This window comes from Cryptomeria japonica, chromosome 3 (assembly GCF_030272615.1).
Source record: "Cryptomeria japonica chromosome 3, Sugi_1.0, whole genome shotgun sequence".
NCBI lineage: Eukaryota > Viridiplantae > Streptophyta > Pinopsida > Cupressales > Cupressaceae > Cryptomeria > Cryptomeria japonica.
Genome location: NC_081407.1, coordinates 109,045,093 through 109,064,610, shown reverse-complemented (window position 1 = coordinate 109,064,610; position 19,518 = coordinate 109,045,093). Strand labels below are relative to the sequence as shown.

The following is a 19,518-nucleotide window of genomic DNA, read 5'->3' as shown; positions in this document are numbered from 1 at the left end:
AGATTTGTAGGCCAAAGTCAAAAGGTGGTATTGGGATTAAGAATATTAAGGACCAGAGTAGAGAGCTAGGGGATAAATTGGTCTGGAGAATGTTTAGATCCCCCCACCTCAAGTGGGCTTAGATCTTATTCCACAAATATCTTAGAGGTAGGGACCATACTAGCCTCTTTAGAGAGTCTTCTCCCCCGAAAGGTTCTCACATTTGGAATTTTATGTTGGAATGCAGAAAAATAATTTTAGACAAATTATCTTGGAACTTGGGCAATGGCGAAGAAGCCCTTTTTTTGACAGATTCTTGGGAAGGATTCAAGGCACTTCATAAGAGTGAAAATCCGGAGACGTCCAGAGCAGTGATGGAATCCACATGGGGTAGGTATGTCAGGGATTACATAACACCAATTGACAAGGACCTAGCTAAGGCTTGGAAATGGAAATCTCTAGATCATGTGGATATCCCAGAAATGGAAAAACAGATGCTCCAAGTCATCCTTAAGAAGAGAATGATCACCTTCAACTTGGGGTCAGATACTCTTGTTTGGGATGGATCAAAATCGAGAGAGTACACCTCAAAAGATAGTTATAATCTTCTCCTTAGTCAGCAGCTTTCCTCAAGCACTTTTGTCCCCTTAGTCTTGTGTTGGGATAAGATGTGTTTGCCAAAGGCATGACTGTTCTCATGGTTTGCTCTCCAAAATAAGATTCTAATGACGGACAGATTTAGGAAAATGGGCTTTGAGGGACCCAGTAGATGCCCTTTATGTGAAAAGACAGAAGAGGATAAGAATCATATCCTCCTCAATTGCAATTATGCCTCCAATTGTTGGCTCTGGTTATGTAACAAATTAGGATGGAGCTCAGTTCTCCCTAACTCCATTCTAGGTATGTTTCAGACATGGCCCATTCTACATCAACGCTCCCTCTATGGAGGACTATGGAAATTGGCCCCATCTTTGGTTATTTGGAAACTTTGGAAGGAACGCAATAGGAGACTCTTTAAGGATAAGAAAATGGAATGGCTCCAACTTGTGAATAAAATTGAAGCCTCAATAGTAGAAACTCTTAATAGCCTACAAATGGAAGGTCCCAAAAAAGGGTGGGCTAAGCTTAACTTCGATGGAGTTTCTCGTGGGAATCTGGGTCCTGCAGGGATTAGATGTTGTCTGCATGATTATTCAGGCAAGGAATTAGCAAAGGTGGCCAAACCTATAGGGATTGAATCCAATAATAAAGCAGAGATTTTAGCCTTAGTTGAAGGCCTCCTCTTATGTCAAAATAGGGGCATTAGTAAGCTCGCCATAGAAGGAGATTCGACTATTATTATTAATGGCCTTAGAAAAGGTTTTCTTCCTAACTGGAAGCTTAATGCAATCTTGTCAAGGGATCTAAGCCTCCTCGAGGATTTCAAGAAAACAACCTTCAATCATATTTATAGAGAAGGTAACTCTAGGGCAGATGAATTAGCCAATGCAGGGGCTGATGGACGATTCATAAGATGAGATAGGGTCCTTCCTTTTGTCCTAAGAATATGCTGCAAGGTTTAGATTCTTAGGCTTTTGTTCTCTATAAGTTAGGGTTTGGTATCTCCTTGGGGATTCGTCCCTTGACCCAACCCCCCTTTAACATGAAGATAGATATGTCAGTGTTAGATAGTTAAGGCTAGGCTGAAGGATGTAGAGAAATTTTATCTTGCATATCTTAATTCCTGAATAAACTAGGACATGTTGGATATTAGAGCATGGTCCTCTTCTTTATTTTTTTGATTATAAATATCAGATGTATTCGAGATAAATACAGAGTGAAACATTTGTATATGTGCATATATACATTATATACATATATTTACATATACAATAATTAATATACATATATATTCAAAGGCATAGATGATATATGCATATGTAGCTTTATGTTTAGGTAGAGGTAGGTGAGGTTGGCCACTTCTATTTTTATTCTCTGAAAGTGGCCTGAGAAGCATGGGATGGATACTCTTTGTTAATAATAGTTGACAATTCTCTCATTGAATGTTTAGTTAATTTTGGATATCTACCCTCATAATTTTCTTTCCTGCTTTCGATTATGCTTGGTTCTGGTATAAAGGTGGATAATTGTTTTTAAATTCTCTTTGGTGACTCAAATAAGCTGATACGAAAGAAAAGGAATATGTTTCTAAAAATCAAAATATGATTAAAATTTGCTGAGAGGAGTGATATGATTTTAAGATCTTTTAGGACAATAGATTCTCTTTCCCCTAGATCCATGCTCTTTTATTTCTTTGTTTGACTTAATTATATTCAAGATGTTGGCCTGAAGCCTATAGGCCGTGTTAAGGATTTGGGTAAGCTTTTTTTTCCAACATTGCTATTGTAACCTAGGTTTTCTATCATCTTGCAATCAACATCAAAATGACTTATGTATTGTCTCAATACAAAAGATTTTATGGTTGTTGCAACAGTTGTGGAATCTGTTTGGCAAACCTGGTTATCTGATAGTTTATTGGCTTACAATTCATGAAGTGGTTTGATGTAGGGAATGATTGAGAGTTTTTTGCAGGTATCCAAGATTTCATTTAGTCTGAGTGTCTTGATAGCAGAGGAAAGGCATTTACAGATTGTTGATAGAAGTAGTCCCTCCTAGGCAAACCATTGCTACAATTCAAGATAAGGGAGAATAAATCTTCTAGGACTGTAGGCGAATGATCAGGTTCAAGATGATAATTTGTATTGATTACACTATAATCTCAAAATATTGTTAAGTTGTAATGTTGTAATCATAATTGGTCTTTTTGTATCTGGATTTAATGTCTCAGCCAAGGTTGGAGGTTTTCTCCTCTTTTCTCTTTCCTACCGACACCCGCACTGAGCGGAGATTGTAATGCAATGTAATGAAGTTTTTAATCTAATAAAATTTTATGGCTTCGGCCTTTTACCGATCAAAAAAAATTAAAAAAATTAATTTGTTAAAATTTTCAATAAACATATTTTATATCAATGAAAGATATGCAAATTATAAGAACATTATTCTACATATAGAGTTTAAAATAGTATGGAATTTATAGTTAAAGGGGTTGACCTTGTGGTTAAATCATTAGATTATTATTACGGAGACCTAAGTCAAAATATTCAATATGACATCTATTTCATAATTTAAGTTGTCACTCTTGGTCTTCAATTGTTTGTTTCTAGTGTGATTTCTCAAAACGATCTAAATATTATTTTACTATCAATTGTTTATAGGAACTACATCTTAAATTTGTATAATCCTTAAAAGGAGGTAATTCTAATTCAATTCTTATATGATTCATATTCATAAACCTTCCTCAATATAAAAATACTATGAAATTTATAGCCTTATTATTAAAGAAACTAATTCTAAGGTGGAATTCTAACATTTGACTCGTAATCTTTTATTGTTGTTTTGTAGTGTGAATCCTTGAAAGGAGACAAGTATTAGCTTATTATAGATTCTTGAAAGGTATTATGTATTAGTCAATGCTCATATGATAGCAAATTTTCCCCAATATAAAAATACTATGGGATTTAAAGAGTAATTATTAGATGAGATTAATTCACAAGTATACTTGTGTGTAATTAATGATTTTACTTCATGCATAATTACCTATAAGACATGTAATGTTCATCGTAAACTTAAATTATCTTCAAAACTATATAAATTACAAATTATGGCATTATAATTAAGCTAGTATCCTAAAGTGAGATTGTGAATCATATAAATACATATTTTGAGGACAACAATATCTTCATCATAGCATAGTTCAAAAAAATTCTTTAAAGAAATTACAACAATTATGCAAAAAACTCACTCAAATTTGATATAAACAGTAGATCATTTGTCAAGACGAGAATTTTTCTTTTAGAATAATGTAACCTTGAGAAGTATCTCACGTCTAAATGAACCATTGTCATTTTAAACACTCATGTATGTATACACAATGCATAACCCAGTAAATGATGGAGCATGATATTGAATTGTTCATTGTAAAGAAACATATATTTATTGTTTAAAATTTAAGATATGTAACAACCTTAATACTAAAATCAACTTCATGTGGACTATATATTTTGTCCTTAGATTAAACTAAACCATGAATCAAAAAAATGATATATGTTATGACATATTTTATAAATATTAGAAGAAATCTTTCAACATGATTATCTTAAATTGCAATACATTATTATCCATCAGATAAATAAATTAAATTCTAATTAATAAAAATTAATTCAATAAAACTTACAAAAATTGTTCATATATAAAAACACATACAATAATGAAGGAAACAATTATTATGCATTTATAAATATTAAATTAAAAACTTGAATAATTTTACTAATATTTGAATACCTGGTTGAAAAATGGTTCAGAAACTCGATAACTATAGCTATGGATTTGCTTTCCAGGCCATTTTTGTGCCCCTTAAAATCAAACAAAATTAGGTTGTAAATACCAAAAGTAATATTCTACTACCTAGAAATTAACTAGAAACAATTCTCCATATATAATAGCATAAGCATAATGGAAAGGGATTCATTATGATATTTTAAATTTACACTAAATTACCTTTTGTAGATAGTATGATTTATAGTAATAATTATGATTAGTCCTATTTATTTATAGAGAATTAAATATTTAGAGAGACATTCATATTGAAAACAAAAATATTAATTGTATGGAAGAAATCTTATTATTAAAGCCTAAGTGGTTTAGACTACTACAAGTTATTATGCATAGTATATAATTATTTAAACTAAACATCTATCTTCGTAAACTATGAACTTGATTAGTAATTAAACACCATACATTGCTTTGTTTTAATCATACCAAAATATTACATCCTTTTTCATTGTTGATAGAATGATATGCAACATTCAATTCCACATCAATAATACATAAAAACCCCAACACAACATGCATACAATGAAACTAAATAGTTGTGTGATAACTATAAGCCACAGGATGCATAGTAGGAAAATTTTCATCGCAAAAAATACATGCAACAATTTGCAAGCACCATGTAAGTACATGCAATTCACATGTAAAACATGGAACCACCTTCAGTTTGATACAAAATTTAAGGAAAATACCTAGTATGAACCTCCAATATTTTAATGTTTATTAAAATATCATACCGATGCACAAAACTATCCCCATAAGTAGAATTATGGCATATTTAATGCAAACCTTAGATCTAAGAAAATTTTAGCAGCATAACAAAATATATATTAACACTTCTAAGAACAAGAATGAAGAAGAATAGAAGCAAAGACATAAGAGAAGGAACACCCATATATATGGGGAAATCGCATTTCTAATACACCAAACTAATGTACTATTCAACAACAATAAATGTCTTCAAATACACTTGCAAGCTTAAAGCCTTGCATGATAATCTAAATCCTACTCCTCTAAAGGAAATCCAACAACACAAACTTGCAATAAAAACTCTCCACCTCTACTCTCAAACCACTATCCTCTAGCTCCAATAGATAGACAAAGGCATACGAGAAAACCGTTCATGGTTTCCCAAATATTTTAGCTAAAACCATGAACTAAGTGGTCAACAAAAAAATAGACCTCATGACATTTGTCCAAGAATTACACATACCTTTCTAGAAGCTTCAAGACCTTTCTCATGAACTTGGGAATCCAAACTTAGTGAAGGAAAAAAAACAACCCTCTAGAGGATGAAATAGAAACTCCCCAAGTCTAAAAAGTACAACCAACTTCTTACAAAACATAATGAAGGTCAAGATTTTTCATCCATGTTGGAACTCCAATAATCATATCTTAAATGTGTCATACAACATAATTAATTCCCACATTTTACAATATCATAATAATGTTAGACACATTATTACATGCACCATTCAAAAGGGATATACAAGGCAAAATAGCCAAGTAATAAGTGAGACATCATATTTCCCAAATGAGATAGAAATAATAAATAAATATAAAAATAAAAAAAAATTAATTCGAATATTATGGCTTGCAAGTTGTATGACACACTTAATCCCAACAAATCCAACTACATTTAGGTATTTTTTATTTTTTCCATAACATTAAAGAATTTATAGTTATCATCCATTGAACCTTCTTTGGTTGCATGCTACTAAAATATAAGTAAAGGTTACAAGGTCAAGTTAGATACTATCATGTTTAATTACTTGAAAGAAATTGAGATCACCTTAAATAATTTATTTTGGGAATATCGTGTGACCATAGTGTTGTATGAGATCACAATCATTTAAGACAAATTGTCAAATAGTTCACATGCCTTATGTATGCTTCCACATTTTCATGCATGCTTATTTGGGTGCAACCAACTACATCTAACAAAAAAACATTTACGAATATATTTTGATGAAAATTAATACCCTATTCTAGAGATCCCATTTAGCACAAGTTGGAATGATTGTTGGCAGAGGTTGAGTTAGGTTTTGAAACCTCCATTTAAATTTTCTATTAATCCAATTTTTAGTTGTAATTTATATATCAAACAATTGTATTTCAATATTTAATTTACAAACAACAATAATACATGTGGATGATTCCCTTCCTCAATTTTAGTTTTAGTTGATTGTTGATCTTCTTCATTATGCTTAGGCATCATGCATGTTTTCTTGGCAAGGGTTGCATAAAATTCTATATTTCCTCTATCTTACCCACTAAACTAGAAATCATATGCATTTTGTCTTGAAGCCTTCCAAAATAGACTTCTCTATCATTTCTCCTCTATCCATTAATTTAGCATTCTTTTTCCACTATGTTGTTTTGGTCATAAGTTTGTCTGGAATCAAGTTTTCACTACTTCCTAACCTTGTGGATGGTTAAACATTCAAGAAATTAAGGCTTTGATGTCACTTATCCATTAATCACAAGATTTTTAATCCTAATGACTCATCAATTGTAAATTTCTAGTTAATTCACCTCTCATTTCTTAACTATTTACCATACAAAACAAATAATAAAAAGGAAATAGAAAATTACAAAGCACACATACACACAAGAATAACACATTTAGCACAATAGTTTTCATTGGAGAGAACTCAGATCAATGAAAAAATATAGGAAGGATATATTTTCAGTATTTATCACTAATCGATGCTAATATGAAGATTACAATGCAATGCTACAAAGTTTTAATCACACTCCCCTACATCCCCTCTACTTTGGCAACCCCATAAAATCTACAACACCTCTCTATTTGCATTTACTAGAAGAGTCACTTCCTTAGCCAACTAGACCTTCAAATGCTCTCAAAAATCATCCCTTTTAAACTCTCCAACTATAATTTCTGAATTGCCTTGAAGACAAATGATTTTTGGGGAAAATGAATGTTAAATATTTTGTATTGCCCAAACATCCAAAAACATATTTCCAATCACTCATCTTCTTCATCCAATAGTTTCTAGAAAGAGATATAGTTGCTTTATAGGCTACCTAGCTCATTCCATCTACCATGACCTCATTAAGTGGTTGTTTCTAAAACCACTTCTTTTGCATCTTATTTTCTTGAAATTAGTCCATGATGCCAAAGAACAACAAGCATGATCTCTATGTAAGACAATGGTCTATTAAAGACCCAAAATTCTTGTCTCTCAATTCCATGCACTTTAACAACATCTTGATCACTTCAACAACTTATGTACTATATAACCTCTTCCACATTTCATGAATTACATTCAATCTTTTGTAGCGAACCACTTCATCAACAAAAGAATTCATTTTATAATAGTTAAACCTCTTCTACAACTTAAATGAACTTTTGCAACCATTATTAACTTTGTCAACCAAGAATAGACTTGAATTGGTATATTCCTAATTAAGTATTTTGGTATGTTCCTGATTGAGTATTTAATTACTTAGGTTCCTCTTCACACTAGCTACTTAAGATTACTTAGATCATCTACTTTTTTATCTCAAGTCATAAGATTCAAACACATGGCATAGTCTAATTTTATCCTCACTTCGGGTTTCATCTAGGGATGCTTTTTAATTTTTATTTTTATAAGGGTTCATTGAGATTTGCACATTCATAATGATTCATGTTGTTTTGGATCAATAGTTTATTTTTCCTCCATATAAATTACTTTATTTTTATCTCTTTTTATGATAGGTGTTTGATTGGAGGTGATCCTTGGGAGTTGTAACATTGAGGAAGCAACTCCAACATGATATCAAAATTCTAAACATGATTCATTGTCCCCTTTTTAAATATTTTTTGCCTTGAGTAGTTAAATGGTGTATCCTAGAGCAAAATGGACCTCATCATTGCATTTGAAACACCCAAAACTCCTAAGATCAACTATACAAATGTTGAATATATGTCAGTAGATGACATAACCTTTGATGAAAATGAAGCTGTGAATTTTCATTCGTTAGTGACAGATGGCTCATGCTCCAACGGCTCTCGCTCCTTCTCCAATGGAAAAAATATTTTTGAATCAGTTTCTCGCTTCTACGACTTCTACAACTATTGCCACTGTTGAACCTTTGCTTGTGCCTAGTGGTGTTGTGGGGTTTGCCTCAACTTCTCTAGTGGGTTTGGTGGCGACTAGTGGTGCTTCAAAACTAGTTTTCTCTGCTACTTAAGAGGGATTTTTTCCCTCTATCCATTCTCTTGTTGGTCAACCTCCTATGGTTGGTTTTGTGGGTGTTGGGGTTCCCCCTCCAATGCCTTTTTCTACTACTGGTGGTCGGAGCTTTGCTCATGTTGCCATATTTACTGATGTCTTTTGTCCCAAAGGGAAATCTCATCGTATTGCTTGTACCAAGACCTCCCCTATTGTAGTTTGTGGCCAAAATGTGGTGGAAAAAGTGGATTTCTACCAACATTGTGGGTTGGTGTGTAGATTTGTTGGTCTCTGGCCTTCTCTACCAAATCTACATTGCTGGGTGATGGATTCTTGGAGGCCCTTGGTTGCTGGTAGCATTGAGCTCTTCCCTTGTGCTAAGGGTTTTTTACTGCTTTCTTTGCTTATTTTGATGATTGGGACTTGGTGTTGGGCAAGTTGCGGGCTTGGAGAGTTAACTCTCTCTCAATCAAACCCTAGATAACTTCTTTCAACCCTCTTATTGAACCACTCAATGTGCATTCGGTGTGGATCTTCCCGACATTGTTAGGAGAATTCTTGAGATGACATCATTGACAACTCTATCGGTTGCTTCTTGAAGTTGATGATACCACACCATTCATGGGTCACTCTACTTTTGCTTGCATTCTAATCAACATTGGCATATTTATGCCTCTCCCTAGGGATGTCATTCTTATGGTTGGGGATAGACCATGGACCTAGTCTTTGGATTATGAGGGTCTCCCCTTTTATGTTGCAGATGCTTCTCAACTGGTCACTTGGCTACAAATTATTCTCTCACGTCGTAAAAGCATTGCTACTTGGTGGAAGGATGCTAATGGTGATCACTTGACTATCAAGGCTTTGACTTCTTCTTTTGATGACTCTTCACATGTTGATGATGACTCCTCCTACGATGATGTTGAGCCTCCTACTTCTGGTGTGGCCCCCTCAAACCCCATGGATCCTACTCCAACTCTTGTTTGTTGTGGCCTCCTCTAGTCCTGTGGATTCACGGGGGTTTCACTTAGTGAAATGGCATAGTAAAGAATCCCCCTATTTTCAAAAAATATTGCCCTAAACTCCTTTTTTGTCACCCCCTCCCAATACACAGGTTGAATTAAAAGCCCCTCTATTTTCACCAAGTATTGGTTTTTTCATAGCCTGGATTAAAAACCCCCCTATTTTCACCAATAGGCAATATATTGTACCCTCATTTTTGGGATATTAAAAACCCCAATATGAATGCACATAATATAATATTGCCTAGCCAGTGAAGCCCCCCTGTGTGGATTTCACTCTTGTTGCTCCTGTTTTGCTTCAGCCTTCAATGAATGATGGTCAATAGTCTACTCCAGGTGCTAACAGACTCTCTAAGGGGATTTTCCCTCTTGATCCCACTTGCAATGATGTTTTTAACAATATCATTGTTTGGACTATTGTTAGCCATAGGCAAAAAGGTAGTTCTTCCTTCTCCCCAACTCTTCCTCGAGTTGTGGGTGAAATTTCTTCCAACTCTTGAGGTCGGTTCCTAGCTATTCTACTAGTGTGTTGTTCTAGATCTATTTTGGTCTGTATTTTGTTGGCAATGGTTTGTTCATGACCTATTGTCAATGGCCTATTCGACTTGACTATTTATAGGGTTAGCATCGTTGTTTTGTTTATTTTATAAGGAAAAACTATACAAATGTTGAAACTGAAGCAAAAAAAATTGTAATTTTTTTTATCTTTAGGTTTGGGCATGAGAAATCTTGTATGGTATATAAAATCTATATGGCCATGCAAAATATATGCACCATATGACTTCACACAAGCCCTTGCATGTGATTTCTAAGGTTTCTAGTTTTTCTCCATGTAGAAACAACTTTTTTGACCTTTTGGGTATCCAATAGTCATTTTTCATTTTTGACAGTTATTTAGAATTTATAGCGATTTTAAATCACTGGTGATAATTATTTTAAATTTGTCACCCATAGCTTCCTTAGTGACTACCTCAAATCATTTATAAGGGTGTTTTCCTAAACATTGATAGTAATTGCCTACCTCAATACCATCTTCAACAATTTGGTGATAGACTTTTGGTAAGTTTGAAGACTAGGAAAAAAGTTTTCTAGTATGATTCATAGTTCCAACTATTTTTATATGGTTTTTCTAGCAATACAAATAATTTGCAACACCTTTTGCTATTTTTTTTATGTCAATAGATATTTTTTACTACAATAGATAATATTAGGAATGGAAAAGTTGTTTCATGACTAGTTTTTGGTGATTTATGATGGCTTCTAGTTGTTTCACAGCATCATTATATAATGTTCTAGTGTAGATCTTGATAGTTTTCCACAAAGAGGATATTTTGGCACATGTAGGGTATGTTTTGGTAGAAAGGTCACTTTTTGGTAAATTTGATAATGTTAGCATGACATCAACTATATTGCTATGACCTAAGTTACCCCCAAGTCCTAATTTGTTCTAAAGGAACTCTTTTTTACATAACTTGGACGTACAATATCAAAAATTGGTAAATGTCTTTTGAGCACTTTCTAGTGGTGTATGTTGGATTCTGTGAGAAGCAAGAACCAAGCCAGGATTTGATGTTAGTTGTAGATCACATGCACCTCCAACCAATAGATGATCGAAGATCAAAACATCTGAATGAAGAGAAATTTGAAATGAGAAAAAAATAGAGACAAAGAAGAGAATTTTGATAAGACTCTTATCAAGCTATCACTAAACTAGTGAAGGTGAGAGTATAGCGCTTATTATATAGAACAAAAATAGCATATACATCCAAGAGGTGCATGGACGTTTAACCAACTTGGCAAATGCCAAAACATGTGGCATAACAATCCTTACATGAAAACAAAAAAGGAGTTATAGAGGTGGCACATAAAGGTTAAAGTGGGTGAAAACCCCAAATACCCCATAACCCACTTAGGAAATGACAAAATAGTGGTTATGTGAGGTGGCACACCAAGCCAAAAAATGGTGTATAACTCAACTACCCATGAGTAGGTGGGAGTTACAGATGTAGCTAAAGTATTTTGTCACGTGTCCTCATATTAATCACTCCTAATAACTTAAGCAAGCTTAAATAATATGTGGATGAAAATAAATACCCCTCACATAAGGAAAAATAAAAAACCTACAATAACACCCCCCTTAAGCGTAGTTTAGGTGGGTGAAAAGATGGGTCCTGACAAATGAGGCTATGTTAGGTACCCATTTACATAGAGATCCTCCCCAAAAGAAGCACCCCCCCCCCCCCCCCCCCCACAAGAGGAATAGCGCCCCTAAATAGAGAGAGAAAATGGAGGAATAAGAAGCTCCTCTTGAAGTAGGCACCCATTGCATCCCAAGCAAAGCTCACAAAATGAAAGAACTTGCTTTCAGTGAAGGGTTTGGTGAAGATGTCCACAGTCTACTCTGATGTAGAACAATAGTTAAGATAAAAGATGCCATCCTGAATCAGCTCTTGGATGTAGTGCATATGTATCTCGATGTGTTTCGTCCTTTGGTGATAAACTGGATTTCTTGAGATCTGTATAGCACTCTGATTATCACAAAAGATGATGATTGGCTTTCTAATTGGAAGACCAAACTCAGTGAGAATATTTTGAAGTCAAATAGCCTCAGAGGTGGTATTGACTACCTTTCAATACTCAACCTCTATTGGTGAAAGAGCAATTGCAAACTGCTTCTTGTTCAACCAACAAACTAGACCAAAACCAAGTGAGAAGCAATACCCTGAAGTAGACTTGGGATCCTAAGAATCACCTACCCAATCTGAATCTGTATATCCCACCAAGTCAATATCCATGTATGATGCATACTGAATTCCATAATTGTGAGTACCTGAAATGTAGTAGAGGATCCACTTAGCTTTCTTCCAATGCAACTCATATTATAGACATTTTGAACTATTTAAGAACAAGGCAATAATAGATAAGGCCCTAAGATTGTGTAATATGTCACAATGTGTGATCAAAGGAATCTTGATTTGTTTTGAGTTTAATTGGTTAAATAAAGTTTGTAATAGTATTCAAGTTGCTCATAGAGATTGAATTATAGTAACCATTGAGAGAATTCTCATCTACCTATGTATAATAGATAATTCAATGTTAGCATATAAATAGATTGTCTTGGATATTTTGATAGATATTAGCAAAATCAATCTTTATTTTTAAAGTCTTGATATCTTCTTAATAAGATAACCTTGCAATTCTTGTCTTGATTAATTGATAACAGTAGCAACATGAGACTAAAAACATTCGCATTGATGCAGTCATTTTGATTAGAAGCATTGATTTGGAATATTCATACCATAATTCAAACTGTGTAGATTGCACTAAGAATTTTAATGACATTTCACTAGATGCCAGAGGTGTGAATGACAAGTTGAAAGGCCTTAGAGGAGGTTTAGAGGAGGTGGAGAATGGCACCCAAGCATTGAAGAGGGTGTGAAGAGGAAGTTTGTGAAATTTAGAGGCGAGCACCTCCTTGGGTAGAAGAATCATGAGCTTGAATATCAATGACCTCAATGGACCAGTAAAGCACAATTTGATTAAGAAACTATTAGAATTAGAGGGATCAGATGTAGTCTCAATTTAGGAGACCAAGGTTTAGAGTGACAAACTCAAAGATATGATGCCTAAATTTGGAAGAATGGAGGAGATTTGGCAACGAATGTTGAAGCAACGACGGATATAGATGATTTGAGGAAGTTGGAAGAAGATACACAGGAGAGAAAGAAAAAGAAATTGGATTGATTGAAGAAAAAATAGGATATTGAGGATGGAAGATATTTTAAGTCTAGAATAAAATGGCTTAGCGAAGGGGACAAAAACAATAACTTCTTTCATCTTGCTACCAAGGTTAAGAGATAGAGCAACAAGATTTTTGGATTCAGACTCCCTGTGGAATTGGATCGATGATAGAAGATATTAACGCAATTAGGAATGAGGAAAAAGTTTCTTACAGTATCTACTTGAGACACCTCCTAAAAATGACCATTTGGCCCAAGAAGTTATGTTAACATTCTACGTATGATCAGGGATGAACAAAATGAGGCACTGTTAGCTCCATTTTCACAAGGAGGAGATAAGGAAGGTTGTTTTCCCATGAGAGCGAGGATAGCTCCAAGGTCAAATGGAATTTTTTCATTAATGTTGGCACATTGCAGGTGAGGATGCTTGGAAGGCAGCTAAGGAAAGAGAGAACACAGAGCAGTTTTAAAATCATGGAATGTGACATATTCTGCTCATGCCAAAGGTTAAGGAACCTAAATATTTTGATCAATACAGGCCAATTGCGCTATGTACGAGTCGGTTTCCAAAGCAATAGCGTCAAGGCACAGGAACTGTTTGAATAACTTAATCTCAAAGTAATAGAACGGATTTCTTAAGGATATGTAGATCTTGGATGGAATTGTGTAATTGCTCTCGAAACTATACACTTGGTCCAAAATAGAAAAAGAGAAGGAATGTTGATCAAGCTGGATATGAATTAGGCATATGACAAGGTTTCATAGGAATTTTTATTGAAGGTAATAAGAAGTTTTGGGTTTAGTGAATCTTGATGTAGATGGGTTCGTAGTTGCATTTCTTCCTCCACATGTGCAATCCTTATAATGGAGTTCCTACTGAGTTCTTCAGGGCAAAAAGGGGACTACAACAAGGGGGCCTAGCAGAAGTTTGAAGGAGGAGTTCAGAGAAGGAAATCTCAAAGAGTTACAAGTCTCGAGTGGCATAGATAATATAAAGCATCTTCAATTTGTTGATGAGGCTACGGCCATGGAAGCTAGAGTCACTAAAAAGGTCTTAGCTCAATATGAAGCAGCAGCAAGACAAAAGGTCAATGAGACAACGTCTAGGATCTTTTTCATTCATGTCTAGACAGATTGGAGGTTCAAAGGATATTAGGGTTTGAGATGGATCGATTGCCAAGCCAGTATCTGGGTATGCCTCTCTTGAGAAAAAGGTCTTCAAAACTTGAATGGCGCAACATTCTTAATTGGGTCCAGAGTATGCTTGCTGCTTGGAAGGGGCGGTGGCTTTCACCGGCAAGACGAATAACTCTTATCAAGGCTTCTTTGGTTGTAGCTATTTATATAACGTTAGTGTTTTGAATCCCAAGCAAGGTTACAAAAAACATTGAAACTTTACACTACTATTTTTTGTGGAGTGGGGGTGAGAATCAGTTCAAATACATCCTTGTTAAATGGGAGGAGGTGTGCAAGCCTGTTAAGTTGGGAGAACTGGGTATCATAAATTAGAGAGATGAATAAGGGAATGGGGTCAAATTGGTTTGACGAATCTATGATGAAAGGGATAAATTATGGAGGAACATCATTCAAGCTAAATATGACACATTTTGAGGATCTTGAGGGTGAATGGATGAAGAATTATATAGTTGGTGACCCTCCAAATAGAAAATGGAAAGAATTGGTCGCTCCAAGCCTCCAATAGAAGAGCTAAAGGGTATTAGAGAAACTCTTGAAGTGGCCGAATTTTAGTCTTGTTAGGGAGGGAAAGGAAATGGTAAAGTCTTAGTTAGTGGTCTATAAAAGGGACATTACTAATTTGGTAGACAAGAGAGGTATCCCGAAAGCTAATGTGTTCCATTTGATAGCAGGAAAAAGACGAACTTTGACTTTAGATAGACTTTAACTGATGGGAACACTGGTCCATCTAGATGTGTAATGTGTAAAAGGGGTTACGAGAATAATGACCATCTATTCATACATCGGGAATTTGCTAGGCAGATTTGGGTTCTCTCCTTGAGAAAATGGGGTTTCTCCCGGGTGTTTCTTACTAGTATCCTTGATCTTTCGGGGAATTGGTATATGAAGATTAAAAGTTCATGATTGTAGTTTATTTGGGATACGAATCCTGCAATCATGGTAGGGAACATTTGGTTAGAGTGGAATAGGAGGATTTTTTAAAGAGTATATAAAATCAATAGATAGGGTTTGGGGTTTGGTGGTAAGTTCGATTGGTAAGCTTTGAAAGATCAACAAGAATGACAATTGGGACTTCAAAGATTCTGAAATTGATTGATTGAATGATTGGTTGAGTTACAGACGGCTTGGTCAGATCTGCATTCAACCCAAAGTTAAGAGCAGTCAAATTAGATGGATGGGTTCAGACAGGAATTGGATAAAATTGAATTTCAGTGGAGCAGCTAAGGGTAATCCTAGTAAAGCAGGTGGATGGAGGCCTTTAGAATGAGAAAGGTCAACCAAAGAGATTATACACTCGAATAACTTAGCTGAAGCCAAAGCCATGTTATGGGATTTGTTAATAGCTCGAGAAAAAGAGTGGCAAAAATTGTGGATAGGAGATTCCAAGATGGTTATAGGAGTGATGAAGGGGGGAAAGCCAAGATTGGAAATTAGAGACTATCGTTGAGACTGCAAAGTGTGTGATTGAGGAGTTTGAGAAAGTTAGATTTTCACATATAGGTAGGGAAGGCAATAAGTTTAAAAATTGGGCAACAAATGAGGGGTACATTTGAAACCCTCATTTGAAAAGAGATAAGGGGGGCTTAGCTGTCAACTGTAGGTGGGAAGACTTCCCATTTGAGGCTGTCAGGTTGATGCCGATAAGTGATAACTACAGACCTCGCATGATTGGCATCAAAGACATTCGATAAAAACTAATGCTAAGAAATCGAAGATGAGTACTAGTATTATTGACTTGATTGAAGAAAAGAATCAAGCAGTGGTAGTGATTCTGACTATGGAGACATTTTGAACCCAATGGAGAGGTGCTTCTTCATTTAGAAGAATGCTCGGGAGATGGTACTCAAACAGAGGATTGTTCGATTGGCAAATGAGTCGTTATGTATTGTTCCAATCAGGCCATATTCTTGAAATTGAAGAACTGCCAAACCAAACATCACTGCATGGCATCAAGAGATTGATGGCTGGCACCAAAGAAGAACAATCAAATGCTAGACAAGGTGAAGTTGAACAACCACCATGTCTTATATTGAAGTCACAGCCACAGGGGATTTAAGTCTTTAGTGAAGCAGTAATGAAGACTTTTATGTTAAAAAGGAGTTAAAGGCTCACTTACGGTAAGACAACTTCATCAGATTGTTTGTCTTAAGATAATCTTTTAGTTATGTACTTATGGCTTTACAAGGTCCTACTGAAAACAGTATTAAAAGAAGCACACAGACCAGTGCTGACATGTCACCAAAACCTACATAGCCTGTCATTGCTTTAATGAAGTTTCTTTCCATATTACCTCCACCCATTTTCAACCACCTTAAATATTCCTTTCCTGCTTCCCATGAAAAACTCCTAAATACAACCAAACTAATCACATTTATGCATGTGCAAATTCTTTCATGAGGATTTCATATCATCGATGAGTTCATTTTTATATTCAATATGGGAATACAGGCCTGTCCAAATACCTCTTCAGCTAAAGATTAAAGACTAAGGGGATCTATTCCACCAAAGTCATATGGGGCATGATCCTGACCTTATATCATACCTCCGGAAGTTGTGTCTTGGTGGATGGCATAATCAAATCAAAAAACATACCATCACCTTCAATTATACTCAACCAATTGAACTACAACCCTTAAAATATTAGATAAAACCAAACTACCTGTATATAAAAATTCTCCTATTCAAAAGAACTTAAATCTCACATATATTGTCAGTCTATTGATCCAAAACACCAGCTATTTATAGGAGGTACCCCTGCTCCTTTCCCACGAAAACAAGCCCAATAAAACCAAAACAGCTTCAATAAAACCAAAACAGCTTCATTTAGACGTGCACATCCATAATTATCACCCACTTCCTCGGATCATACATCAGATACAACCAAAGCAACTATAGGCACATACCCTTGCGTTGCCCCCCTATCGTACCGAGTACAACCATTTTCACAGTCTCTCCAATAGATCTCTGATAGGGTTAATAATGTCAATCCTTACTATGAGCCACCATATATACCTCTTTTATATTGCCTATTAACCTAACCTTGAACAAACAGGTGTTGTACTAATACACAACAAGACCTAAACACATATAACATGATTGACAGACATTTTCAAAACCACATACAATCTATATTGTTTTTTCATAAACTTACATCGATTTAGACATAATTTGCACTCATACTTCAGGAAACGTTGCTAATTTAGAAAATTCAGTTTTCTAAAAAGTTGTAGTTCAATTCTTATCATTTTGGTCCAGCTAGACACACAGAAAAATAACCTAGAACAAGAACTAATTTCACTCTCCTTTTCCAAAGTGTCTGTCAGTCAGCTCATTTGAATCAAACCAGAGTATACAAAGCAGATATCAGTTCACTTTAATCAAATCAGAACAATACATAGCAAAAATTAAAAAAACAAAAAAAACACCTAACTGATCAGTCCAACTTAAGTCCCATTTGCAGCACCAAACACAAAACCAAAAACATAATCTATCCCATCAATGTTAAAGCAATTACCTGGGATTTCAGCAATAGCGGGCTGCCTATAGTGACCATTGCACACAACCACTGCATCAAAGACTTCTTCTTCCACAGTACCCGAGCTTGTTGCTCTAACAACCCACTGGACTCTTTCATCCATTGGATCCCCATCCATATCACAGTCCCTTTCACCATTCATAACCCATTCCTGGCATTTACCGACCATCCCAACATACTCCACTTTTGTATTAAACCTAATAAGTTCAACCAAATTAAAATGCCTTGCAAAATCTTTGAGGTACAATGAAATTTCTTCGTGACCAGGGAACCTTCTTGGGTCCCTCCCCTCCTTGACAAGAAAGGGGTAATCCATGTAACCCATGACTTCTCTGGTTAGATTAGTTCTGAGTGATTCATATATTGTCCCCTGATTGGGCCCTACTATCTCCAATCCAAGTGGGTCGTCCTCAATATCTGGATTATATAACCAAATGCCACCCACATCTGCATTCTGCTCATACACGACCACCTCAAATCCTTCCCTCTGGAGTTCCTTTGCAGCTACAAGTCCTGCTGCTCCTGCTCCAATCACGCCCACTTTCTTTATTTCATCGAAGCCCCCATTTGAAGACATTATAGCAATTGAGGCGAGGAAGCCAATTGCAATTGATTCGAGTACTTTAGGGTCATGATTATCGATATATACATAGGAGTCGTCAATTTTCTTAGCATTTTCATCTGCAACAGACAAACAGGAAAAACGTGTCAGAAATAAGGGTAGGGTCTTTGATAGATATAATGAAAACGTTGAAGTCCCGCTGCTCCTGCTCCAATCACGCCAAGGTAGAGCAATTTATCCGATGGAAAAGAATTAGATTCAATTTTTTCAACATTTGGTTAAAGTCCAATTGAATCATGGCGACAGAATGTTTTAGTTGGCCAAACTTTTTGGTCTTTCCGAAATTAACGACAACCAGTAGATAAGGCAAATAAACTATTTCAAATGTATGACCAACCCAACAAGCAACCACTACTATTTAAAACCATTTTACCGGTTAAAATATTACTAGCATACGTACTTTTATTCAAATATTATTAGTACAAGAACAATATATATATTTGTTTATTATTTCACTTTAAAATAATTATATTATAATATTATAATTAATATTAAATTATTAGTAGTTGCTGTTATGACATGGAATTATAAGCTAAGTTACTTTTTTAACTAGCAAGATCAAATAATTTTATTTGAACCAGTCAAAATATTGTATTATATGTCATACAATCAACTTTATGTAAACCAACATTTTTTATCCTCGTAAATAAAAATCCACTTTTCCAATCAAAATATTTTATTATTTGTCATACAATCAACTTAATGTTTTAGCTTTCTGTAAATGGATATTTTTTAAATATACCCTCATCAAAATTATAAGTTTTAAATAGATATGTAAATATAAAATAAAAACAAAGATATTTAAAAATAATCA

General features: G+C 34.9%; 1 protein-coding gene across 2 annotated transcripts in view; it reads right to left on the bottom strand.

Moving 5' to 3' along the window:
• Positions 1–18,987, bottom strand: part of LOC131075793 (flavin-containing monooxygenase FMO GS-OX-like 8) — a 74,204-nt gene extending 55,217 nt beyond the window's left edge. For both annotated transcript variants that reach the window (XM_058012683.2, XM_058012684.2), the window contains exons 1-2: positions 18,062–18,987; positions 4,360–4,430 (exon numbers count right to left, since the gene is read on the bottom strand). In XM_058012683.2, the coding sequence (XP_057868666.2) occupies positions 4,360–4,430; positions 18,062–18,659 (669 nt within the window). In that variant the 5' untranslated portion in view covers positions 18,660–18,987. The remainder of the gene's footprint in view (positions 1–4,359; positions 4,431–18,061) is intronic.
• Positions 18,988–19,518: the final 531 nt, after the last annotated feature.